This window comes from Psammomys obesus, unplaced genomic scaffold (assembly GCF_907164565.1).
Source record: "Psammomys obesus unplaced genomic scaffold, mPsaObe1.curated_primary_1811, whole genome shotgun sequence".
In the NCBI taxonomy this organism is placed as follows: Eukaryota; Metazoa; Chordata; class Mammalia; order Rodentia; family Muridae; genus Psammomys; species Psammomys obesus.
Genome location: NW_026596095.1, coordinates 25,053,107 through 25,080,193, shown reverse-complemented (window position 1 = coordinate 25,080,193; position 27,087 = coordinate 25,053,107). Strand labels below are relative to the sequence as shown.

The 27,087-nt window shown below is 42.1% G+C and overlaps 1 protein-coding gene across 1 annotated transcript in view; it reads left to right on the top strand.

The window, feature by feature from the left end:
- The window catches only part of Mttp (microsomal triglyceride transfer protein), a 41,890-nt gene that overhangs the window by 12,088 nt on the left and 2,715 nt on the right, over positions 1-27,087 (top strand). Inside the window, exons 4-17 of the mRNA XM_055628183.1 lie at positions 1,218-1,325; positions 2,803-2,919; positions 3,201-3,340; positions 4,024-4,174; positions 5,222-5,379; positions 6,857-7,025; positions 7,711-7,818; positions 13,087-13,299; positions 14,997-15,208; positions 17,008-17,109; positions 17,196-17,313; positions 18,648-18,875; positions 24,831-24,955; positions 26,843-27,013. Of these exons, the coding sequence (XP_055484158.1) occupies positions 1,218-1,325; positions 2,803-2,919; positions 3,201-3,340; positions 4,024-4,174; positions 5,222-5,379; positions 6,857-7,025; positions 7,711-7,818; positions 13,087-13,299; positions 14,997-15,208; positions 17,008-17,109; positions 17,196-17,313; positions 18,648-18,875; positions 24,831-24,955; positions 26,843-27,013 (2,120 nt within the window). The remainder of the gene's footprint in view (positions 1-1,217; positions 1,326-2,802; positions 2,920-3,200; positions 3,341-4,023; positions 4,175-5,221; positions 5,380-6,856; positions 7,026-7,710; positions 7,819-13,086; positions 13,300-14,996; positions 15,209-17,007; positions 17,110-17,195; positions 17,314-18,647; positions 18,876-24,830; positions 24,956-26,842; positions 27,014-27,087) is intronic.

Genomic DNA, 27,087 nt, shown 5'->3' with positions numbered 1-27,087 from the left:
TCTTTCTTTCTTTCTTTCTTTCTTTCTTTCTTTCTTTCTTTCTTTCTCTTCCTTCCTTCCTTCCTTCCTTCCTTCCTTCCTTCCTTCCTTCCTTTCTTTCTTTCTTTCTTTCCTCCTCCTTCCCTCCCTCCCTTTCTTCCTTCCTTCCTTCCTTCCTTCCTTCCTTCCTTCCTCCCTCCCCCCTCCCTCCCTCCCTCCCTCCCTTCCTTCCTTCCTTCCTTCCTTCCTTCCTTCCTTCCTTCCCTTCTTTTTTTGAAAATAGGAAAGCATTGGGGGTTGAGGATAGGGGCAGAAATGCTCTTACACAGCTTCTGTAGAACATGGTAATTTTTAGAGGAAAGGCATATCTGTCCCCTGCTTCTGAACCATGTGATATGTTTAAAGTCAATACAAGGTGAAAACAATAGGCTGCCCTCTAAAACCTTCTCTATATTTTGTGTTGTTTCTTACAGATGGTCTGACTCATTAAAATAATAAAATATAAGTATAATGTAAATGTCAAGGATAAAACAAAGCCAAGCCACTCTTATTCTTGCCAAATCACATTCACCTTATCTCAACCTCTTCCTCTATCTTCTGATGTGAACCGTAAGCTGTGGCCGCGGGCAGGCTGTACGGTAGAAGCACCCTCTAGTCCTTCGACCTCTAAACCACCTTCTACCCAAAGCAGTATCAATGCTCTGGAAACACTTTGGCCCTCTGCAGTTTATTAATGGGCAACCCGGGCCTTCATGAGCAAACCTGGACCCTTGTCCGAGCCTACAGACATCAAGCCATTTCAGGAGTCTTAACTGTCATTTGTGGCAATTGTCATTCTCTTCCAAGAACCTTTTCTTCACCGGCTAGCTTTTGTTCCAAGCAGAATTACAGATGAAAAGTGTGTGGTGTGAACTGAAGAAATGCTCCTAGTTTTTCTTCCTTGCACAGCCTCAGTTTTCACAGAACTCCCCTTCTCTCTGTAGTGATCATTAAAATAAATGATAAATAAATAAAATGCTCAGAGCCTTCATTTTTGGCTCCTAAGTCCCATTTCCTGATGATCTAGCTTCTTAGAAACCTGCTTCCTTTCACAAGAAAGAAATCACAGCCTTGTACTGACAGAATCATCCCTCGCACTATCAGTAGGGGTGAGAATCTGGTCTCTCTGGCCACTTATTTAATCAAATTTGATAAACAATGTACCATTGCTTCATTTCTATTTCTCTTTTCCCCTTTAGGTCAAAGAGTTCTACTCGTATGAAAATGGGCCTGTGGGCATAGAGAACCTCAAGAGAGGCTTGGCCAGCTTATTCCAGATGCAGCTGAGCTCCGGAACCACCAACGAGGTATTTAGTGACAGTTCTAAGAGTGCAGTGAGCATCTTGGTGAAGGGGGAGGGGCTCATCTGCAGTCTTAGCTACGAGGGAACCCAGGCCCTATTTCCAGCGAAGGTCTGCAGAATGTGATGGAGGAAAACACACTATGTCCTTTATGACATACATGTATGCGTATGGATGCATACACACATACACACATGCATTTACTACGCACACATACACAACACACACATACCTCCTGAGCAATAATAAAATAAAATATAAAGGTGGCTGGGGGTATAGGTCAGCAGTAGGGAGTTCTCTGAGCATGTAGGAGGCCCAATTCAAGCCCCAGCACTACAAAATAAACAAGCAGGTCAGTAAATACATCAACCAGCCTCTTATTTGTTAACAGGCACATCAAAAATGTTTACAAGCATTTCTGCCTATTGAAATGCCACAGGAAATTATAACTGCTGTGTTGTTTTAGGAAAGATGGCTTGAACTGAATAGTCAGGGTTCATTTACATCTGAAATTATTGCTTCAACACAGAATTAATCAGTTACGTTAAAGGAACTTTGAATAAATTGTTAGATATGCAGAAAACTTTGGGGACCCAATGGTTGTTAGGTGTCTCTGTCCTGCTGCATTGTGAGAAGCATGTTAGTATATTCCCCAGAATATTCCTAGGGAAGCTGAACTCATAGATAATCAAGGAGCTGGGCAGCTGTGTTTGAATAATCTCTGGTATTTGGGATGCACTGTTGGTATGCAGAGTCACTGCTCAACCCAAGTCCCCTGACTCAGTGAGGAAAGAGAAATGACTTAGAGAACTCAGGGAATCTCAGTTATCACTCTTGAGTCAAGCTGGACACCAGTTTTCCTGGTCTTAACTCACCCTGCCCATGAGAAAATGTGATGGCAGGGTTAGGCCAACGGAATGTGGCTAGCTTGCTAAAATAGCAGCAGGCATGGGGCTGGCTCAAGGCCTAAGGGGAAGGCTCAGAGGAGCCAAACAGAGTCTATTTTGGGATGTTTTTGTCTAAACTCAAATTCTCATATGAATGAAAATGAATGTAGTTAATCCCGTAAGTTTCAAGAATTATGAATTTCAAGAATTTCCTCAGTTAAAAATCACACATACCATCTTTATACAGCCTTTAAAAACATTCCCCCCTTTACCAGATAATTACTCACATAGACAGAGATTTCAATTATGGTCAGGTAGTTTATCCAAACCCTGAGCTCAGAGGGAAGTAGACTGGCCCACGATTCTTGGGACAACTGAAGAGGAGTTTTAAGACTCAACCAAAGACAGTGAGAATCAGCATCCTGTAAGAGCTTTCAAATGGTTCTGTCTTTTTTTCTTTTTCTTTTTTTGTCATCCTGGGGTTGGGTGGGATTCTTAATGGCATAACCGGGAACCTAGGGTTCAAGCACCTTTCCATGAGAATGCAGATGGCCCACATGGCACCCCAAGCATTATGTTCTTGTTTTCTGTTCCAGGTAGACATCTCTGGGGATTGCAAAGTGACCTACAAGGCTCAGCACGACAAAGTGGTCAAAATTAAGGCCCTGGATACATGCAAAATCGAGAGATCTGGATTTACAACGGCAAATCAGGTATGGCAGGTGTTGTTTCTCTTGCCTACTTGATAAGGACATTTTGCAGCAATTTCAAATAATAGAAAAGGCAGCAAAGCAGAAACATTTGTTATTTTCAGTTTAGCTTGTATTTTCACACAGGCCAAAACAGCAGACCTTTAAATGTGTGGTGGCTGTGTGCTGGTGACGGGCGATGGTGTGAAAGAGGCACTCTCCCGCAAACTGAAAGACAGCCGCTATTTGATTCAATTACATGATTTCAGGATAATCTACTTTCTACTTACTGTTTACTTGCACAGGTGCTGGGCGTCAGTTCAAAAGCCACATCTGTCACCACCTATAAGATAGAGGACAGCTTTGTCACAGCTGTGTTTGCAGAAGAGACGAGGACTTTCTCCTTGAACTTCCTACAAACCATCGCAGGAAAAATGGTGTCGAAGTAAGACAATGCTACAAGTCTTGTTTTCCTTTAAATATTGTTAGAGTCAACCTTTTCTTTCATACATTAGTGTATTTGACTTGTAAATAGGTGTGTGTGTCGTACACAAAGCTTCTTCATTTAGACTGAAATCCTTGTGAACATCAGGTACAACTTGTTCATCTTTCACACATACTAGAGGACCACATAGGAGATACTAGTTTCAGTAGAATTGCCTGTATTTTGATGACAGGGAGACAAAATTCTAGGAGAGTATGTCAGAAAAGAAATCACTGCCAAGACCAACTTTTGGAACATGAGCTTTGCTGCTGACTTGGTTAACAGGCGACACGTGTTTGCCTTGAATGTGATCCTCAGGAAGCTGGTCTGAACTCAAGAGGGCTAGCATCCCATTTCTTGCTCGGCATCCAGGCAATTTTTCTTCCTTGTATTGTCTGGCATGATATTTTGAAAATCTAGACTCAAACTTCCAAACCTTTGAATAAAATAGCACCAGAAAATGCATAATGTTGGGGTTTAAGGTATCCCTCGAAGGGTGAAGGGCCGCAGCTTGAGGGTAAATGGACCGGAGTATGTTAGTTGGTTTTGTGCTTTCTGAAAGAATTGAAACTTTAGTATCTTTTTCTCTTTCGTACACACACACCAGTTCTTAAAGGGTGCTGTTTCGGTTTGGTGTTGCACAGGCAGAAACTGGAGCTGAAGACGACTGAAGCAGGCCCAAGGCTGATACCTGGGAAGCAAGTTGCTGGAGTAATTAAAGCGGTTGATTCGAAGTACACGGCCCTTCCTATTGTGGGACATGATTTCCAGAGCGCCTGTAAAGGTTGTCCCTCTGTAAGTGCGCGCAAGCACCAGACTAGCTAGGTAGATTGTAATCGCTCACTCTCTTTCTCTTTCTTTCTTTCTTTCTTTCTTTCTTTCTTTCTTTCTTTCTTTCTTTCTTTCTTTCTTTCTTTCTTTCTTTCTTTCTCTCCTTCCTTCCTTCCTTCCTTCCTTCCTTCCTTCCTTCCTTCCTTCCTTCCTTTCTTTCTTTCTTTCTTTCTTCGTTCATTCCTTCCTTTTTTCTTCTCTCTCTTTCTTTCCTCCTCCCTCCCTTTCTTCTTTTCTTCCTTTCTTTCTCTCCACAGCAAACGTATCTGCTAATTCTGTAAAGGAAACAACCATTCTAAAACAGACAGCATGGTGATTTACCACAGAGTTAACGGTCACCGGTAAAATTTAGCATTCTATACAATGAGTTCTAAAAATAAAAGTACTGAAGGAGGGAAGCGAAGTTGTTTGGCTTGTTTCAAAGCTGAAAGGTGCCACTGATTAGAATTATTCTTATTTTCAAAACCATTGGACAATAACTGTAGTTTGTGAGAATACTGCCCTTTTCTCAATACTACCCATTAGCATAGATAAAAGCTCTTAGATCCCAGCAACGGCATGGCATTGGATTTCACACAAGCAATACCATAAGGAGAGCAGGGAGCTCAGACTGTTTGAAAATGTGATTTGCAGTGAGGTTCAAGTAAGTAAAAAAACAGATCTCTCATCGCCCTTCCCAAATACTAAATCCCCTGCTGTTGGTGAAAATTCTGCACACTTCCACTGGTGTGCTCCAAGCCTGGCTTCGGGTGCAGTTATCACAACCCAGTCATAGGTGGACCTACACATCCAAACATCAGTTGGCTATTGTCTTAGGTCCTGCAAATCCGGCACAAGCAGAGGGTGATGGTACTGCAGAGGCAAGGCCCCCAGGGGAAGCAGGCTGCCGTACTTGCTTCCAGTTTCACACAGTGTTTGCGATGAGCATCTCTGCCGCTCTGTGGAGAGCAGCAGCTTTGGTAAACTGGGAGCTCTGGGTTAAGGCGATGGCACCTGTGGCTGTGTTCGCAGCTGGCGGAGCACTGGCAGTCTATTAGAAAGCACATGGAGCCTGACAACCTGTCCAAAGCCGAGGCTGTCCGGAGCTTCCTGGCCTTCATTCAGCACCTCAGAACTTCCAGAAGAGAAGAGATCCTCCAGATCCTGAAGGCAGAGAAGAAAGACGTCCTGTAAGCCACACTGTTGTTCAGGGCCATCTATCTGTCAGGCAGAGAGTTTCACACTGTTACTGTCTTTTAATTTTCTTAAAAGATTTACTTATTAATTATGCATGTAGGCTTGCAGGCTAGAAGAGTGCACCATATCTCATTATAGATGGTTGTGAGTCACCATGTAGTTGCTGGGAATTGAACTCAGGACCTTTGGAACATCAGCCAGTGTTCTTAACCTCTGAGCCATCTCTCCAGGCCCCTCTTTTAATTATTTTTAGATAGGTTTGCTTTATGTGTACAAATGCTTTGCTGCATGTCTTCTGTCCTTGGAGGTCAAAAGAGGATATTGGATCCCCTGGAACTGGAGTCACAGGTGGTTGTGAGCTGCCCTAAACCACGAGCAATCTCTCTTATTAAGTGAGAAGGACTCCTTTCCAGTCTTCTGTCCTACCTCCAAACCGGTGGCTCTTCTGGCCTGTATTTTCTGTCTAACAGCTGTGCCACACGTCAGAAATGTAGTGCTCACTGGGCCTGAAATGCAGTAGCAAGTTTTCACACTGATTCTCATACTATTATTTTGTGTTCATGAGTCTAAATTAGTACAGGCTTGGGTTTACCATGCCCTGGGATGAGGGTTGCTTCCCTCTGTGAAACTGTATTCTAAAGCTATTCATTGATTTTATTTGTTTGGTGTATTTTGAGACAAGGTTTTACTCTGTAGCCCAAGCTATCCTGAAACTTACTGTGTAGCCCAGGCTGGCCTTGAACCTGGGTTGATCCTCCTGCCTCAGCCTCCTTAGTGCTGAGATTACAGGAGTGAGACAACTGTGAGCATGGTATTTATATACATATGTTCATTAGCATGAAAATGTAGTTAAAAATTTTATCATATCCAGATTCAGTGAACCAATGATGTTTTTCATGACTAGTTTTTAACTAGAATCTTTCCATGGAAGACAATAACATATTTGTTGTGGATAAAATAGAACTACCATGATGTCTTTTTTATTTTTCAAGGGAAAAAACTTCTACCTTACATATGAATTTAAAATAGTTATCATCATTTTCTATCAATAATGTACTTTACTTAAATTAGGCATTTGAAAAAATTATTTGAGAAGTGTTTATGTTTGCAAAGCTTATTAGACAAAAGTGTTGAAATTTGGACTTTATAGTTTATGTTTTACTTAATTAGGAAATATTTTCAGCATAGTTTATGATTTTATTTATCTAATTGTAACTTAAAGATCTTCAAATTGTATTTTGGGGGCTAGTATAGAGTAATAATTTAAACGTTCTAAGAAAAAGAAAGAGAATTAAGGAGTCATTTAAATAGAATAAAGAGGTATTCTGAGAATATTCATATTTTTTGTTTAAAGGAAAAATGTACTTCTTCAGGAAGTTCAAGTTACTGAGTAGCTATGGGTGGCAGAGATCTGGAGTAATGTCCAGAGCGCTGTAAGCACTGATGCTTGAGGTGATGCTTGTTTTACAGACCTCAGCTTGTGGATGCTGTCACCTCTGCTCAGACCCCAGATGCATTGGAAGCCATCCTAGACTTTTTAGATTTCAAAAGCGACAGCAGTATCATTCTCCAGGAGAGGTTCCTGTATGCCTGTGGATTCGCCTCCCACCCAGATGAGGAACTCCTTCGTGCCCTCCTTGTAAGTCGGGGACACTGGGAAAATAGTGACCACAGGCTGTGAAAACAAAAACCTTTTAAATGTTAAACAGGTGTTAAAAGTGGATCCAGTCAGAGTCAAGAGCCCTCCTAGCGTTCACATGTGGGGGTGGGGGGGGGAGGCGGGCTTCTATTCTACACATTAATCACCAACAGCTCAGCAAACCTCACTGAGGTTCTTTGCAAACCTAGTGACCAGCACAACCTATACTTTCTGACAACCTAGAGATTACAGGCACCTATCTTATCATGTGACAAAGGACAAAACATCAGAGCGGAGAGTCTATACGATGCTTCAATAAGCAAATAAAATTACTTTGACTCAAAAAATCTTCTTGCTGTTTCTACATACACTTTGATGTCCCTGCTTCATATAAAGAATATTACAGACTTTTTTGGGGGGGATCTAGACTAACCTGAATAATCAAATCCCTGAACCCTGAAGGGTTCACAGACCGAGAGCAAGATCATCTGGGATTGGGCATTCTAGTAATCTTTCATGCAAAACCAGACAACATGTTTCTAGATGCCTCACGAACAAAATTCTGAATTGGTTGTCTAGAAATGTAAAATAATTTCCCCAGATGTGATTATTTTACTCACTGGAAAGTGTCCCTTTGGAATAAGGAAGTGTCCTGATGACCTATTTGATCCCTGTTTGGCCACAGAGTAAGTTCAAAGGTTCCTTCGCAAGCAATGACATCAGGGAGTCGGTTATGATCATCATTGGAGCCCTTGTCCGGAAGCTGTGTCAGAACGAAGGCTGCAAGCTCAAAGTAAGTGCCAGAGTCTCATGTCTGCTGCTGCCTGGACCCCCCAGGGGTATGCCATGTCGCCTACACTCCCCACCTCTCAACTCCGCTTGTCCCTTTTGCCTAGCAATCATTTCCATCTCACACACTTCACAGTTTAGCTTAGCTTTCTTGTTTATTTCTGTCTCTCGCTGCAATGTAAGCTCCACTCAGTGATGAATCTTTGCTTTTCAATGCCAGTTGCTTGAATGATGCCCACCTCATAGACTGTGGTCAACAAACACTCTCTACAGAGGAGATCACCCATCAGTCTTCCTCCTAACACAAGTTTGTTGAGAGTCCTCCATTTATGTACTCACACATATTTTGCCTTTGTTTTTATTTGTTTTTGACAAATTATACATCTATATTTATGTATACACATACGCATGCATATGAATGAATGTGTATGTGAGGTGAATGTGATCCTTGATACATGAATGCATTGTGCAATCATCAAATTGGGTGATTAGCATATCCATAACCTCCAATACATATTGTCTCCTTAGAATAAAGAGATTTAAAATGTATTCAAGGTATTTTGAAATATAACAATGCAATATTATTAACTATAGTTGCTATGCTGTATGGCCTCATGTTTCACTGGAACTGTATGACCAACATCTTTCCACTTCTGGTCTATCCTCTTCTGCCTAGCACCCCCAGGGTATTTAGTTCTCTGTGCCTGGCCTATTTCACTGAGCATAATGTCCTCTGGATCTATCCATTTAACAAGCAATAGAATTTCTCCCTTTTTAAAGACTGAATCACATTCCACTGAATCACATTTCGTGTGTGCATACCAAATTCACAGCCATCGTGAATAGAAGTCTAGTGAGCATAATTGTGTAGCTGTTTCTTCATCATACTGACTGAATTTTCTGTGGGCAAATACTCAGAAGTAGGGCTGCTGTATAATGGGTAGTCCCATTTTCCAAAGCAACTGCACTATATGATTTGCAAATAATATCTTCTAGTCTCTCTGCTGTCTTTATTCTTCAACACTTTGCTGTGCAGGTCTTTAATCTGAAGCACGTCCTTTAGTCTATTTTTGCTCTCTTTCCCTCCATGTCTTGGGGGCCTCTGTGAGGAATCGCGGTTTCCTTCTAGATATTTTGCAGTTTCAGGTCTCAACTTTAAATACTTGATTGATTTGAGCTCCTTCTTGCAGAGGAGTTAGGAAAGGGTCCATCTTCATTCTTTTGTATGTGAATGTACATATTCTCGTAGCCATTATTGAAGACACTATCTTTACCCCATTGTATGTTTTTGACATTTTTCTTTAAAAGCCTTTGGCCATTGCTATGTGGGCTTATTTATCCCAGGCTGATTCCATGGGCTGTTGTTACTAAATATTTGTGCCAACAACATGCCATTTTTATGACTGCAGCTTGGTACTGTATTTTAAAATGGGATGCCTCCAGCTTCGATCTTTTTGCTCAGTTGTTTTGGCAATTCAGTATCTTTTTTTATTCTGTACAGATTTTAAAACTTTTTTTTTTTTTTTAGTTCTCTGAAGATATCTGGTATGTTTATGTGGATTGCATTGAATCTGCATGTGACTTTGGATCATATATACGTCTAACAATATTGGTTCTTCCAACCCATAACCATGGAATATCATTTTACCTATTAATGCTGTTTCCCCTTGTTTCCATCACCATTTTCTAGTGTTCAGTATGCAGTGTCTCATGTCCTGGGGTATACTCTAAGTATTTTTTATGCTATTATAAAAGGTCTGTTTTATTAACTTCCTTTTCAGATAGCACATTGTTAATGTCTGGAAATACTACTGATTTTGTTGGTTGACATTGTGTCCTGCAACTTGACCAAACCCATTTATCAGTTCCAATAGTGAGATAGTGGAGTCTGTAGACTTTCCTATGTCTAAAGTTATCTGGTAATGAAACAAGTGAGCTCAGATATTTCTTTTCCTCTTTAATAGCTTTTATTTCTATTGTCTGGCTAATTGTTCTGGCTAGGACTTTCACAGTGATGGTGAATAGTGGTGCCTACTAAGCATTCTTTTCTTGCTCCTGATCCTGGAGACACCCTCAGCTTTCCATTGTGCAGTGTGTTCGTGTATTATGAGTTCATCACATATGGGATGATCATGAGGGACATTCCTTCTGCACCCAATTTGTTGGGAGTTATCAGAACAGATAACATTTCATCTGATGTCTCTTCTACATGACCATATCGCTGCTCATATGGTCAGCTACATTTGTTCATTTGCATTTGCAAAACCCTGACTGCATTCGTCACAGGGATAAATCTCATTCAACCATGCAGAGTTAAAAAGATTTATTGATTTCATGTGTATGAGTGCTTTGCCTGCATGTATGTAATTACATTGCACTTGTTCCTGGTGCCTGTGAATGGCAGGAGAAACCCTGGAGCCGGAGCTACCAGTGGTTGTCAGCTGAGGACCGAACCATGTTCCTCTGCAAGAGCATCAAGTGCTTTTAACTGCCGACCCATCCCTCTTTCTCCCCGATGCTGTTCTTTGTTGAGAAGTTTCAGGTCTATGTTCAGCAGGGAAATTTGTTCCTAGTCTTCTGGTAGGGTCTTTGGCTCTGCTGTGGGCTGTCTCCCTAAGCTGTGTAGTCTGTGTGCCCCTTGCTCCTCACAGCTGACTCTGAGGACTTTTGTGTTTGCCTTATCAGTGATAACTTCTCACCTTCAGTTCTCAATTTGCCTATTTGAGTCTTTTATCTTTTTTTCTTATTTTAGCACAAGGTCTGTTAATTTTGATTATGTTTTTTAAAAACTCACAATTTTGTTCTCATTGATTTTTTAAAAATTATTTTCTACTTCATTTATTTCTGGTTTTTGTTATTTTCTTCCTTGTGCTAATTTTGAGTTTAGTTTGTTCTTAAAAGTTATTTGAAATAAAATATGCTACTTATTGGAGACACTTTTTGATGTCAGTAATTACTGCTATAAGCTGTGTTTTTAGGGCTGTCTTTACAGCAACCATAAAATATGCTGTGTTTCTTTTTTTATTAACTTGAAGATGTATTTAAAGTTCTTTGATCCAAGTTGTTCAGGGGAATATTATTTAATCTCCACACATTTGTTACGTTTTCTGCATTTCTTTCTGTTATTTGATTTCTAGTTTTACATAATTGTGGCTGCAAAATATTAGATATGGTTTCAGTCTTCTTAAATTTGTTAAAAAGTAGTGTGCCAGATGTAGTGTTGCACGCTTTTAATCTCAGCGCTGGGAGGCAGAGGGACATTGATCCCTGAGAGCACAAGGACGGCCTGCTCTGTATAGTGAGCTCCAGGCCAGCCAAGGCTACATAGTGAGACCCTGTCTCAAAAATGGCCCCAAATAACAACAACAAACCCCCCAAAGTTATAGTGTAGCCTAATATCTGATGTAGCCTGCACATTTTTTTGTCTACTTTGTAGGTATTGTGTGTGATGTTCAGCACATGACTTGGATCCGTGTGCCCCAAGGGGAGTTCAAGTCAGGTGTTTCCTCACTGGCTTTGTCTAAATGGCCTGGAAAGTCCTATCTGTTTCTTGGGTTGCAGTCTTTCTTCTTTCATATTTCTAACTGGCCATTTTATATGTGAAGATGTTCTGTTACTTGGGTGTGTATGTGTCTATAGTTCTTACTGTAAGGGGTTTGATGACCAAACCCCTCTGCACAATCGAATGATCTTCTTTGTATCTTTTGATTGATATGTATAGAATAATTCTTGTCCTTAGAAGTTATGGGACTCTACAATTTCCTCCCTGACTGGAACCTTTTCTGTGATGAGTGCAACCTTCAAGTGTGAGTTTTGTTGATATGAATTTACTTGCTGCTGGTCCCCTAGAATTTTGTGTCTTCGTCATATTTGCTTAAAGTTTTTTGCTTGCCTGAGCAGCCTATCAAATCTCTCATCTGTTCCATTAAACAAACAAACAAACAAACAAACTTGCTTTGTAAGCATAATTAATATGGAAACCCCAAGTGGGTTCAGTCTAGTAATGTCTATTAAAAAGTCTGTTTTTCTATTCTACAAGATAAAAATGCTGAATACATACAGACTCTTTTCTCCCCATAATGATTTTGAGCTAGCAGTCAGCTAATAATTTTCTACAGAAAGACATCACTGTGTCATATTTTTCTTCTAAATGTTTGTTATTAAAAACAATATGGTGCCAGGAGGTGGTGGCGCACACCTTTAATCCCAGAACTTGGAAGGCAGAGGCAGACGGATCTATGACTTCAAGGCCAGCCTGGTCTGCAAAGCAAGTCCAGGACAGCCAGGGTTATTATACATAGAAACCTTGGCTGGAAAGACCAGCCAACTCAACATCAAGCAAAAGCCCAATATGGAGGATCATTCTTGAGACCAAATGGTTCCACAGAGAGCAGGCTACTGATAGAATTCATGATAAGCATCCAACAAAGGACTACTAAAACAGGGATATTGAAAATGACTAGCAGTTTTGAATTTAGCATTACATCTAAGACATCTGAGAATGATAAATCCCTACATTTCCAGTTTCAATAATTACTAAACAGATGATTTATTTGATCCATTTCTGTGTTAAATATTGTGTCTGAAGACAAACCCCACACATAAAAAAGCCAGTCGTCGTTATTTAGTGAACACTGAATTTACTAGGCATGATGCCAATCATTTAATATAAAGATGCGTAGGATATCACACCACTCTCAAAGAGTTCCTTGTCTGTTTATCAAATACAAAGATATCAGCATATGTAGATTCTCTAATGAGGCCTGAGTTGAAAATAGCATGTGCAATGACGATTTATTCAGCACAGCATACCATTTGCCCACCAGTCACATTATATTGAAGACAACAAATAATCTAGAGATTACTCAAGTAAGCAGGATTGGACACTTGGACAAGCAAATATTGTCTTATTTTATCTGAGGATCCCAAACACCCATGATCATGGAAATCCAGAAGGCAATTCCTACAGATGCTGCAGTATTAAATGGAAATATGGAACCACAGTTGCCTTTTGTTTGAGCTGTTGAGGAAACGTTCTCCACATAGAACATCGGGCTTCATCTGGAATTGTCCTTCTGCGTTCAGAGCGTGTTAAAGACTAAATGTCCTTATTAAGTGTGCTCTGCCTTTCCAGAACACAGAAGCACACATTTGAGAAGGCTCAGTGCCTTTGTAAATTTTACTTGACAGCCAAAGCAAGTCGATGTCGATGTTGCTTTCTTGTCTGAGTGTTGCAATTGGACATTTGTCTGAGGTGTGTGGTGTTTTTTAGGCAGTGGTTGACGCTAAGAAGCTGATCCTGGGAGGACTTGAAAAACCAGAGAAAAAAGAGGATACCAAAATGTACCTGCTGGCCCTGAAAAACGCCTTGCTTCCTGAGGGCATCCCTCTGCTTCTGAAGTACGCTGAGTCTGGAGAAGGGCCCATCAGCCACCTGGCTACCACTGTTCTCCAGAGATACGACATCTCCTTCATCACAGATGAGGTAAACATTAACAGAAGGAGGGAGAAAAAAACATTTCTGGTAAAACAATGCTATCTACACTCAAATAACTCTGGTTTGGTTGGGCTTTTACTCAGAACAGTCACACTCTTTTGCTTAGAAATAATTCTTAAGTTGTATTGGAGGCTAATTCCAATCAGCCTCACATTTTGAACAGGTATGACCTATATCCCGAAACATATATATATAAAATCACATTTTCTTATTTTAAGAAACAAATTCTAGTAGCTGGCCAGGTAGCTCAGCTGGCTAAAATGTGGTGCTAAGAAACAAATTCTCTCTAGAAATATCTTTACTTTTGTACATTTCAGATATCTTTACTTTTGTACATTCATATATCTTTACTTTTGCACATTACTTTTGTACATGGTCACGTTTTCTGCTGGTTGAAGTATGTGACTTCACCTGCTCATGTATCATGTCCTGGAAGCCACCTACATTATGATTTGGTTAAAGCAGAGAGTGTTTCAACGTGATTGTTCTGTGAGGGTGTTTGCCACTCGGGATGATCTCTGCACTTTGCAGCCTAGTGTCCTCCTACCGCTTTTTGTAAGAAGGTAGTTGGCTATGAAGCATGAGATGTAGGCTTTTGAGAAAGACCAACCCAGCTATAAATTCTCAGTGGTCGTTTCTCAGTTGTCTATTCTTGGGTGGGTTATTTAACTCCTACAAGTCTGAGAGCAAAGGCAAGATGTGATGAGATAGGAAAAGACAAGAGGCAAGGAGAACTAAGAAAATGGCACAGTAAATGTAGACTTGAGATTCAAGAGTGGTGTAATGCCTTACAGAAGCCAATTCTTGAAGGGAAATAGTGTAGTCCCATGAAACCTGTATTCATTCCTCCCGAGGGCAAGGCTTCCATAGCCTGATTTTGTTCCACTATACCCCACCTCTCAAGGGTTCTACCATCTTAACACCAACATACTGATGACCACATGCAAACCTCTGTGGGGGACACACTCAAACCATACAGATTAGTGCAGAATGTTGATCTGGGGGAGTTGTGCATGTGCTGGGGTTGAGGAAATTTGGAAATTCTACTTCTGCTATAAACATAAAACTACTATTAGAAACTGGCCTCATTAATTTTTAAAAAGATAGATAGATAGATAGATAGATAGATAGATAGATAGATAGATAGATAGATAAAAGGAATCTAAGGTACTTTACTCTAAGAAAATACCAGTTCACACTACCTTCCCCCCTCCAGGTCCCCCATTGTCGCAGCAGCAGACCTGGGGGTTTATATTGGATAATACCAAGCACTGTTGTAATAACACGTGAACCATAAAACCTTGATCGAAACCTTGATCAACAGTTTACTACTCACGCTGCATCTAACAGGGGTTAGGGAATATGCAGCTATGTGGTGATAGCAGTCATGAGCAGTAATAACAGGCATATCTGAATAAGCACTTGCTACTCTCACTACAATGTCAATTTTAAAATTATTACATTAATTTAGTGTGCGTGTGTGTGTGTGTGTACGTACCATGGCATACATTAAAAGTTGAGTAGACGACCTTTTGAAGTCAGCTCTCTCCTTTCACCACGGGAGTCCAGACGGTGGAACTCCCACATTATCAGGCTTGGCCGCAGAGGTGGTGACCCATCTCACCGTCCCTACAGTATCAATTTTAAAACTCCATGGGTTGCTAAGATTAAAAATCTTCCAACAGGTAAAGAAGACCTTGAACAGGATATACCACCAGAATCGAAAGGTTCACGAAAAGACCGTGCGCACCACTGCCGCCGCTGTTATCCTAAAGAACAACCCATCCTACATGGACGTGAAGAACATCCTGCTGTCTATTGGGGAACTTCCCAAGGAGATGAATAAATACATGCTCACTGTGGTGCAGGACATCCTGCGGTTTGAAATGCCAGCCAGGTACGATGAGCTCCACAGGCCTCTTCTTATGCAAGCCTATTTGTATGTTGATGCCCACACGTAGCTAATAATCATGACTTGGTCATCAAACATGTAATATTATATAAGCCCAATGAGTGTCCAATTTCCCCAGTGAAACTTTTTAGGGAGTTAACTAAGACAGCTTCCCTTTCAAGGATCGTGATTTGGAACTCTGGGTAGGGCTCTTTCTCTGGGTATCTGCTCCGTATGGAAACGTGTATCACCAAATGTTAGCAAAGTTCTAAAGCCTCAGTGCATTTTCAACAGGACTATTTTTGTAAGTAGCACAATGAGAGGAAGCAAGCTCTCAACAAATGCTCTTTCGTCTTAACTTTCTAAATGCGAGGGCTCTTTTTGAAGACTCTTCTCACAGCTCCCCTGAAATTGCTGCTCAAGTTGCAAATCTTAGTCACAGCCCACAGTTGAGGGAGCGCTGTACCAGCTGGCTTCACTGTGCTCTGTCACTCTTGCTAGACTCACTTCATCCCATTGTGCCGCCTTTCAAAGTCACTCTGATCATCACTCACTCTTCAGAGCATTTGCACCCAAGCTCCGGCTCACGGGAATCAGAGAGGGATGTGCATCTCCTCTGAGATGCATGAGGAGCACTCCCCCCAGGGAGGATCAAATGTGGGCTTTCATTACAGAAAAGGGAAGCAGGACTGGGGTTTGGTGGGAGTAAAAGGACATGAAAATGAAAAGAAGAGGGCCGAGAAAGAAGAAGCAGAAGGGAGAAGGGACAAGAAGTAGGGTAAGAACAGAGGGAAAAGCAGGACAGTTAGAAGGGAGGTGAGGGGGTCAGGAGCAGAAAAGAACCCAGGCCTTTCTGGACTGTGGGGATCAGGTTCTTCTGTCTCTTGGTTGTCCTGGGAGACTTCTTGGAGGAGGCCACAGGCGTGGTTGGTGCCTCTGCTTTGTGAATCTAGCAATCCGGGACAGGAAAGAGGAGGTAGTGGGGCAGACAGCAGCCTGGGGCATGGAAAGAAAGTCATTATAAACATTTACATCAGAGTCTCAGAAACCAAACCCTTAAAGCTGGAAGGGATTTTACTGTCCACCTTGTGTGGTATGTATCTCTTTCCAGTGTAGGGGTGTTTTTTGGTTTTTTTTTGTTTTTTTTTTTTTGTTTATTTTGCTTTGTGCTGTGTTTGCCTCCTCACTTATCTCCACAGTGACTGATTCCCCTTACAAGAAAAATCATAATATAATATACAGCTCTTAGGGAATTAGTTTCTTTTTCTCCAATACTGCTAGCAGAGAAAAGAATCAAGTATTATCAGTTGAGAACTGGTTGTTTGTTTGTTTGTTTGTTGTTGTTTTTCTGTCCTGGCAAGTGGCACCAGGCTCCGCTTGACTCTCCTGTATCATCTGTCAATGGTGATTTTAGAAGGCAGAAAAAGAGTAAAGAAAATGTACGGAGCCTCCTGTTTGGCACAGCTTTCTTAAATGTATATACTATTTTAACAGTACAACTGTGATGGCTCAAAGAATATGCATTTTCAGTTCCAAAGGTGTCCACCAGGCAGCTGAAGGCATCTCATAGCTGGCCATCCTTACTCTCTGTCCTTTCCACACCAAACTAAATTCCAGATATTTGAGGAACAAAGGGAAAGCCCTCATCTGGCCACTGATGCCCAGCTAGCACTTCCTTCAGCCTTGGAGAGGCGTGAGGAAAATGTAGCCTCCTCTTTTTAACACTGAGTGTGTGACTGCATTCCCGATTTGATGTGGGAAATGGACATTGCTGTGGGTGAGACATCTTCTTCTCTGTGTTGCAGCAAGACCATCCGGCGAGTTCTCAAAGAGATGGCCGCGCACAATTACGACCGGTTTTCCAAGAGTGGCTCCTCCTCCGCCTACACTGGCTACATAGACCGTAGGTGACCCCCAAAGAGCGTTCCCTCCCGCCCGTCTCGTTAGCATTGCTGGAACTGCTGAGTCCTGTGGTTGTTTCGCCTTTAGGTAGCCCCCATGCGGCATCCACATACAGCCTCGACATTCTCTACTCCGGTTCCGGCATCCTGAGAAGAAGCAACCTGAACATCTTCCAGTACATCGGAAAGGCAGAGCTTCACGGTAGTCAGGTACCTCATGTCCCGTGAGTTATTATTGGGAAACAAACAAACAAACAAACAAACACCGCTGGTCTGAGATAAAATGACATACACTGAGAGGAGCTTTGCAGGATGTGTTTGCAAGCGAATGGTAGCTTCTGCCAAGAAGTTTCAAATCTAAAATCGAAACCAAACTATTTTGGTTTGCTGCACTTCCCAGATGTTCTGCTTGTAACTCTAAACAAGCACACATTTACAGAATTGAAGTGGTGACAGAATTTGCTAGTTAAGCTTTCATTCGCAGATACGTTCCTTAGGTATTCCTTAGGTATTCCTTAGGTCTTCCTAAGTATTTAACTTTATGCTGTGTTTGCCTCCTCACTTATCTCCACAGTGACTGATTCCCCTTACAAGAAAAATCATAATATAATGTACAGCTCTTAGGGAATTAGTTTCTTTTTCTCCAATACTGCTAGCAGAGAAAAGAATCAAGTATTAGCAGTTGAGAACTGGTTGAATTTTTGCCCAAAATTAAAAGTTGATTTATCTTTATTATGAAGTATACCATCATTTTAGTTTTAGGGATATTAGATTGTAACGTCTAATTGAAGTTATCCAAGCTTCAAAAATGATCCATTGCTCTGGAAACTTGAGCGTTCATCAATATGAAACGACCACACCCTTCATAGCACCACGGTCAGAATCCCATACCTTCCATGCCATGGCACTGCCATCTGCTTTCTGATGCGCACTCGGAAATGCGAAACACACAGTGCCGAGAGCCTGGCTAAGCATGATGGAAAATATCCAAAATGCCTTAACTGCTTGTCAGCGGGGTGTGAGCACTCCCATGGCGCAGCCTCATTTTCATGGTGAAGGATGGAGGTCTGACATGCAGGCGTGTTGATGTCCCCTCTCGGAATAGCAGATTGGGTGGCAGTGCTTACGTCCCTCCACCTCCTGTCAGAGGCCCACAGAGATGGCGGGTCCCTTGTAGGAGACAGCGTGGGGAGATTGAGTGTCTCAGGTGATACCGTCCAACAGAAGGCCTTTGGTCTTTGCGGTCACACGGCAGGGGTTCAAGCCCAGGTTCTGCCACATGCTAACTAAGAGAACACTCACCCATCTCCACCTCCTCTCCTAAATGGGTGAAATCTTCCATACAGCTAAGGGTAGTTAGGAAGATTACATGAAGAAAACCGATCTCCATTATGTTAGGCACAGAGGCTTAGTTTTCATTTTGGCCTAAGAAGATATTTGAGAGTTGGGTCCTGAAAAAGTTCTGTCTGTAGCTGAGGGCTCTCCTGGACTCAAGGAGAAGGTAGGGAATTGTAGTCACCAACCTTGTGTCCTCTCCCCCCTAGGTGGTCATTGAAGCGCAAGGGCTGGAAGGCTTGATTGCAGCCACCCCTGACGAAGGAGAGGAGAACCTCAACTCTTATGCTGGCATGTCAGCCATCCTGTTTGATGTGCAGCTCAGACCTGTCACATTTTTCAATGGATACAGTGACTTGATGTCCAAAATGCTGTCAGCGTCTGGAGACCCTATCAGTGTGGTGAAAGGGCTTATTCTGCTAATAGACCATTCTCAGGTAACACTCGACCTCTCTTAGCCTGCAAGTATTTACTGAGTCCCATCCCACTGGTGTGTGTATGTGTGTGTGTGTGTGTACATGTTTGTGCACAGTAAGCGCATCATTACATGATCCGATTTCTGTGGAAGCCAGAGGCCAACCCCGGAAATCTTCCTCAATTGCTTTCCAGCTTATTTATTGGGACAGTCTCTCTCTCTCTGACTCTGGAGCATGCTCAATTAAGCTACCATGGTCAGACTCCCATCTCTGCCACCCAACACTGGAATTACAGGCATGCACAACTACGACTTGATTTTACACGAGTGATGGGGACTGAAATCAGGTCTCATGAGGCAAAGAGTTCTCCCAGCGGAGTCTCTCCCAGCCCACCAGACACATTTTTAACATGTCTAAAGGAATACAAGCTAAAGCTCTGCGGCCCTTGGAGCTCACGCTCTGTGCATTTAGTTCTCTCGCTACTGTGGCCCTTTCTCCTGTGCTATAGATAAGCAGCATTTGCTTTCCCGGTTATTGCTTGCTTAGTAGAGCATGCCTGAGTTGCAACAGAGCAGAGATGGCATTATGTGCATTCTTGGTTTTTTGTTTTTGTTTTTCATTCTGGGGCTTGGCTATTTATCCTGAATGCAGGAGCTGAGCTATCTGGCCTTGCTGGTGATGACAGTGATCATGAAAATCAGCGTGGCACATCATTTTGATGATGCCAAACTAGTGCAGGCCTGAGCCATTGCTGACCCCAACCCATTTGTCAGATTCATGGGTTTTTAGGGAAGCTTGCTCGTTCATAGAGAACATAAGCACTTTCCTTCCTTCCTTCCTTCCTTCCTTCCTTCCTTCCTTCCTTCCTTCCTTCCTTCCTTCTTTCTTTCCTTCTTTCTTTCTTTTTGACCTTGTTCTTCAGGGTATTTTTACAATGCTCCATGGCTCTAAGTCTTACAACAGTTCTTATGTGGAAGAGCTTCAGTGACTAAGATACTGTGGCATTCAGATAACTTGCCCAATTGGATTTCCTGAGGGTTCACATGAACAGCCCTAGAAATTGAGTGTTGGTGCCTATGTTTTTTATTCTTTAATGTTTTGATGCATATCTTGCCTTAGCACAATGATTTTAAAAATGAAACATTACTAAGTAGCATCTTATGAGGCCTTGGTATGTCCTCTAACTCATATGTATTGGACTGAAGCGCTATACGAGATTTAATTTAAAATGTATGCATTGTGGGACTGGCTTTCTTGGTGGTGTGGTGACAGCATCCATGACAGCCTGAGTCGGAGGTCAGCTTTTAGCGCTTCCTTGATGTGATCCTGGGAAGTAAGCTACTGAATAGCATCAAGCCATGGCTTCCTTCTACAAAGTGAGGCAGTTACAACCGACCTGAAGATTTTAGCAGCTGTATTGTTTTCCACCAATAATTTAAGAATTCTGGCTTGTTTGTTTTATTTTGGTTATGAAGCATGGGTTTTAAGAGCTGAGGAAATCTTAGGTATGGCATTTTGTTGAAGTTCACCCCAGCCAGGCATGGTTGTGCACTCTTTTAATCCCAATACTCAGAGGGCAGAGGCAGCTGGATCTCTGTAAGTTTGAGTTCAGCCTGGTCTACAAAGTGAGTCCAGGACAGCCAGGGCTACACAGAGAAACCCTGTCACAAAAAAACAAAACAAAACAAAACAGAAAAAAACCAAACCAAACCAAAAAACATATCACCCCCAAAACACCAATGACTGTAATTAAATGTTATTATGTCTCTTTATATCTCCTTATAAACATTCAAGGTAGTCATAGATCATAAAAGCATTTGATAGTTTGACTTTTATGATGTAATAAGTATTTGGAAGTAGACAGTCCAGGGTTAACACAGAAATCCTCAGGGACCAGAACCTATACACTTCAGCTCAGCCTGCCTAACTGTGACTTTCCTTCTTTTCTTTTTTTGAGACAAGGTCTTATTGTGCAGTATTGGCTGGCTTGGAAATCACTGAACAGGCTGGCCCCAACCTCACAGGAATCTGCCCGCCTCTGCCTTCCAAGCGCTGGGACTAAGGGCATGAGCAATCGTGCCCAGCTTTAGTATGACTTGCAATCTCACACTTGACACTTTGTGACTACGTGACAGGCACTTCCCTCCCGGCACAGTACCCATCCCCCACCCCTCCAAAGAAGGAAAAAGGAAAGGATAAAGAGCTGGTTGCCATTCCAGAAGTCGCTGTCACATAGCTATCTCTAGCTGCAAGGGAAGCAGGATCTTACAGCTTTGCACTGTATATATGTCTTAGTTAAATTTTCTTTTGCTGTGAAAAGTCACCATAAACCATAAACATGACAAGTCTTATAAAGGAAAATATTTATCTGGGGCTGGCTTACAGTTCCAGAGGTTTAGTCCATTATTATCATGGTGAAAAGCATGGTAAAACATAGGCAGACCTAGTGCTGGAAAGGAGCTGAGAGTTCTACATCTTGATCCGACCTTCAAGTAGCAAGAAATGACAGTGACACACGTCCTTCAACAATGCTATGCCTAATAGTGACACTCCCTATGAGCCTGTGGGGGCCATTTTCTTCCAAAGTACCAAAGTGTAGGTGTACTTTGAAGAAAAGCATGTTTCTCTTCCTGTGAATGGAGAGAAGGAGAAAAACCAGAGGTTCCCCTCACACTTTCCAACCCTGAAGTCTTACATAAATAAACACTCAGTGCTGGCAAACCTGTAGAGAGCAGAGGGTGAATATTTCTGGCCAAAAGGTCTTGATACACCTATGTAGCCCTGTGATTACAGAATAAAAACAACCATAGCAGTATGTTAAATGAGTAGAGCTGTGTTCCAATGAAAGTTTGTTTACAAAAACAGCCAGTGGAGCAGAATTTCCTGCAGGCTATAGTCTGTTAATCCCCGAATTAAATATCCTTATATAGTTTTTCTGTTCATCAAGATAGGGCACCCTGGGCACAGTGTGGTATATGAGAGACTGCCCCTTCATTACTAAACATACCCAGTGTCATTGTGTATCAGGCTGAAGAATTTGGCAGATCTGAGGTTATTTCATAAATAAGCTGCCGAGGCCCAGGACTCTGAAAAACACTCCAGCAATGCTATCCTAGCTTCAGAAGCACTCCAGGTCAAGTGCTGACATTGAAGGAAATATTGGCAGCTGGTGGCCTGTCACAGCCACCAGGACAGATCAAATTATTCAGTGTTCTCCCTCTCTCTCTTTCTCTCTCTCTCTCTCTCTCTCTGTGTGTGTGTGTGTGTGTGTGTGTGTGTGTGTGTGTGAAGCTGTCTGTCTCTGCCTCTCTGTCTATCCGTCCTTGGATTACATACCTGAAAAAGAAGAGCTTCCTTAGCCAGGAAGTAATGCATTTTCTTAAATAGAAGCAAATGAGGAGCTGTCAAAATGTCAGGGTCTATTCTATAAGAAACAACTTTCATGTCATCATTAAAGAGCAAAGGGATCACATCAACCAGACAACCAGAGCTACAAAGTGCTGGCACCTTTTTTTTTTCTCTAGTACATAGATAGACAAAGCATTAAATAAATGTATTCTGGGCCAACTGAGGCCTTAAGTTTATGCTCTGTCTTCTTTGCAGTATTTCTCAGAACAGACTTTGTTACAGACTATGAGATAAAGAGTTGTGACTATGTGATAGTAGTTGACAACAGCTGAAAAGCCCCAACCTTAGACACAGAGTGTGTAGTTCTTTTGGCTCTAAGTGCAGGCTTGGAGCCATAGCGTTCCTATCAGTGAAGAAATGTAATACTTCCGATGTAGGCCAGCAGGAAGTTCAAACCTGTATGTCCAAAGCACGTGTGAGGCTTTGGACACACAGGTGCTCAAAATTTGCTAGTTCCACTCGCTCCAATCTCTTAAAGAACTAGGACCACTGCGCTGTATGGTTTGGTCCCTTTTACAGAGATGGGGGTGGGGTAGAGGTGGCAGGTTGTTTTGTCTTCATAAATAGATCCAGTAGAACTCCTTGTGGCTACAAACAAGAGTTCTTCCCTGGTCCCTTTGCAGGGAAGAAAAGGAATCATTTGAGAAAGACAAAGTGGTTTTTTTTTTTTGTTGTTGTTGTTGTTGTTTTTGTTTTTGTTTTCCAAACCACTTGCAGTAGTCATGGCCTTCTCACACAAGGCCTCTTGTCCGTTAACTGTGAGGTGCTCTTCTCTATGGCTTGGGTGCTTTGACAGCCAGCTCATGTATGGCCAATGGGAAGGTCGAGAGCTACATCATAGGGTCCTACTGGGGTAGATGGATTAACAAGGCTACATACGTCAAATGAAGAAAACAGAAGATTATCCGAAGAAAGGAGTATTCCTGAGGCAGGACGCAATCAGAGTTACTTGGCAACAGGTGTGGGCGTGGTGGGCAGCAGACCTCTGATGTCTCCTGGTTTTTCAAAGGTTTAACTACACATTTGGGCATGGCTGTTGTGCATTCTACAGGATTGGTTGTTTCTTTCCATTGGTTATAAGGCATGGCATAGCCCCTATATCCTATGGCAACCACGTTTGTGTCCTAGAGTAAATACAACTTTAAGCATGCCAAGAGTTGTCGCTTCATGTGTCCCAACCCTGCCATTGAGCACTCACTACTCCTTACAGGAGTGTCCTTCAGAATGAAAGCATTTTTGTATCAAGGTCAAACTTTCTCAGTCTACTTGAGTGTAAACCATTTCTCTGAGGTTTCCTGCCATGTTTGATTCGCTGGTTTGTTTGAAATCCAGAGAGAATGGCACAGTCCTACCTAAAAAGTGCAATCATGGTGTTTGGGCTTGGCGAAAGCACGGCTTTTCTGGTCTGCTTATGGCAGCTACACAAAGAACTTAGTCATGCTCTTAGCTGCCAGGAACTCTTAACCTCTTTGGAGGGGTACCAACATAAAGGGTACAGAGCTAGATTCCCGGAAACATTATCACATTCAGAGCTGCCCCAGACCACCTGACCTCAGCCTAGCACAAACCCTCCTCAGCCAGTGTCATCCCACTTCATGTACACAGAAAGTGTGAGGGTTAAAGTCTGCATACTGGCAGACCACACTAAGCAGTTGTTCTGTGGCAATAAGAAAGCCATTGGGGGTGGGGGGGGGGCTTTCTTTTTTAAATGGTCACTGTGCTTTGGGGAAATACTGTTGAATTTGTGCTTGGCTTGGCCATTGTCTGAATGTCATTTCAAACGTCAAATGGCAGGGTGTTGAAGCCTCGTTAAATTGCCTTCCCTTGACCTAGGGCAGTTCCTGGAACTTGAATCCTGCACTGGGAATTGTCATCCTTTTTTTTGGGAGGGGGTGAAAGATGTAGTTGTCTGTGTTTGGCCCAGCATTCAACTAGCAAAGTGCTTAAGGACTTGAAGAGAGTTTTGTCCAAACTTTGCATTCCCAAAAAAAGCCACAGCTGGGTTTCTGATGGAAATACCTTCATCTTCTTGTTCCAGAGGTTCTCAAATTCAGTTGTGTCAGAATCACAGGAAGGCATAGTAGAAGAGTTTGCTGGGCCCCACCCTCAGGGTTTCTAAATCAGTAGGCGTGGGGGACCAGAGAAATTGTGTTTGAAACTGTTCCCAGAGTGCGGACTCTCTGCCTAAAGCCACACATCGAAAATGAATGACCCCACCACCACCAAAGGGAGGCAAGGCTCAAAGAAAAAGAGCCTTCTCAGCTGATACTCCATTCCCTATTTTAACTGCCTTATTTAGCAAATTGACAACGCCTTCTTTTGGTGACCAAGTTTAGGATAACATTCCCAAGTCTTCTTCACTGGGGGTATATTGTGAGAGCAGACCAGTAGCTTAGTAGGTGAAAGGTCCTGGGCTTGCAGGGACACAAACAAAAAATGTGCATTGATATAAAAAAGACCTTCCAGTGGAGCAGGTTGGCTGTTCACTATACAGCGAAAAGCCAAGCGCATCTCTGGAGGATGTATTAACTAACTTGTGCTTATTACTGTATTTTTTTTTTCTTCTAGGATATTCAGCTGCAATCAGGACTAAAGGCTAATATGGAGGTCCAGGGTGGTCTAGCTATTGATATTTCGGGTTCAATGGAATTCAGTCTGTGGTATCGAGAGTCTAAAACTCGAGTGAAAAATCGGTAAGCGTAATGAAAAAAAAAAGCAGGAAATATGTCTTAGATGCTGTTTAACCTTCAGACTTTTCTAGATCTGTGCTTTCTGTTTGCAACTGTAAGCCAGGGGGTCAGAAATGATTGTAGAAATTTATTACATCGATAACATCTTAGTTTTATGAACGCTGAGGGTCTTTTTACTTTTAAGGACACCCACAGACAATATAGAGATGAACCTCATCCTGTTTTCACATTTCACTTTAGTAGTTGACAGTTGTCTTAGTGGGGTTTCTAGTGCTGTGATAAAACATCATGACCAGAAACAAGTTGAGGAGGAAAGGGTTTATTGCCTCTTACGGTTTGTAGTCCATCCTAGTCCATCCTCCGGGGAAGTCAGCGCAGGAGCTCACAGAAGGAACTGATGCAGACAGTGAGAGGCTCTGCTTACTGGCTCGCACAGCCTGCTTTTTATTAAATAGCACCCTGGAACATCAGCCCAGAGCTGGCACCACCCACAATGAGTTGGGCCCTCCCACCTGAGTTACTAATTAAAAAAAACAAAACAAAAACCACCCTCTAGCTTGCCTGCAGCCTGATTTTATGAAGGCATTTTCTCAACTGAGAGTCTCCTCAAATGACTCCAACTTGCATTGACATCAAGCTAGCTGGCACAGTTGATCCCTTGTCAAACTGATGCACAAACACATTGCTGTTAAACCACAGCCTTTTCTTTTCTTGTTCATCCCCCAGATCTTATGTTATAAGACACAAAATTCTAAGCTTATCTCTGTTTGGCATCAATCTTCTTAATTTGCTAATTCTACTAGGCTATCATAAAATGATAATCTCATTTTTAACCAAATTTAAATTTTTTTCATTGCATGTATTCATAAGCACACTTTCACATAAGTATAAACTATTTGTTGTGCTCATTTCTCCTTCATCCCCCCATTCCCCAGTGTTCATATTGTAACTATCCTGTCTTCTATCTTTCATTTGCTTGCTCATTCACTTAAATAACACCTCTTGAACATTTACTTTAGTATAACACAGTGGAAGATTCTGGTAAAGCACTAAGGTTAAGACAATGCATTGGCCTGTCTTATCCTGAGAACAACAGCAGCAGAATTTCTTTTAGAATTCTCTTATACCTAATTTTTGCCAGACAGAAATTAGTATTCCTGTTTTAAAAAAAAATGTATGGACATGTAAATCTGCTTTCACCATGAACATAATTTCCCACCATTTAGTTTAAAGTTTACAACTGCTTAAAGAAATCGAAGCCTATACTAGATTTTATTTTTTAATTTCTTCATTGTCATGCAAGCCATTTCGCTTACTCATCCACCTGTCTGTCTAGTTCTCTCAAGGACCACTGCTAACGCCATCCTATTTTTCACTCCATATCCCACTACAGGAATGGCTTTCTGTTACACAGCACTCTTTCAAGTACGTTGGCAACCATACACACGCCTCTAAGCAAATCTTTGGAGAAAGTAATAAAAGGCAACTGAAACAGCGAACTTGAAGCCAACAGAGATAGCTAACAAAAAAAATTATCATAAATGCCCGTTGCCTTCCTGACGTATTCAGACTTCTAAGAAAATGTGGGTGTTTCTGGGATTGAGAAAGGACTAGCTTTCAGGCATGGCTTATCTTGGGTTTCGGTACACACATCCCAAATAGTGTTATATGTGATCTTCACTTAGCTCCCATGTCTAGAATTCCAGGCAAGGGAGGCCCAGAGAAAGAGCAACTCTTCTGTGGTCAACCACTGGCTTCCAACAAGGCTTTATGTGCACTGAGGTTCTGTCTCCATTTTGAAGTGTTTATTCTCAGTCAACTGGTGCCGTGAATGGAGAGTTGGTGAGTTGTTCAGTTAAATGTAATAAGAGATGTTTGTCTAAACCACAGGGTGGCTGTTGTATTGACCAGTGACATCACAGTGGACTCTTCTTTTATGAAAGCTGGCCTGGAGAGTAGAGCGGAGACAGAGGCAGGCCTGGAGTTCATCTCCACAGTGCAGTTCTCACAGTACCCATTCTTGGTCTGCATGCAGATGGACAGGGCTGAAGCGCCGTTCAGGTAAGACGAATGCACACCGAAGTTCCAGCATTCCTACCTCACCAAGAGCTTGCATTCAATCCTTGACATTCAGT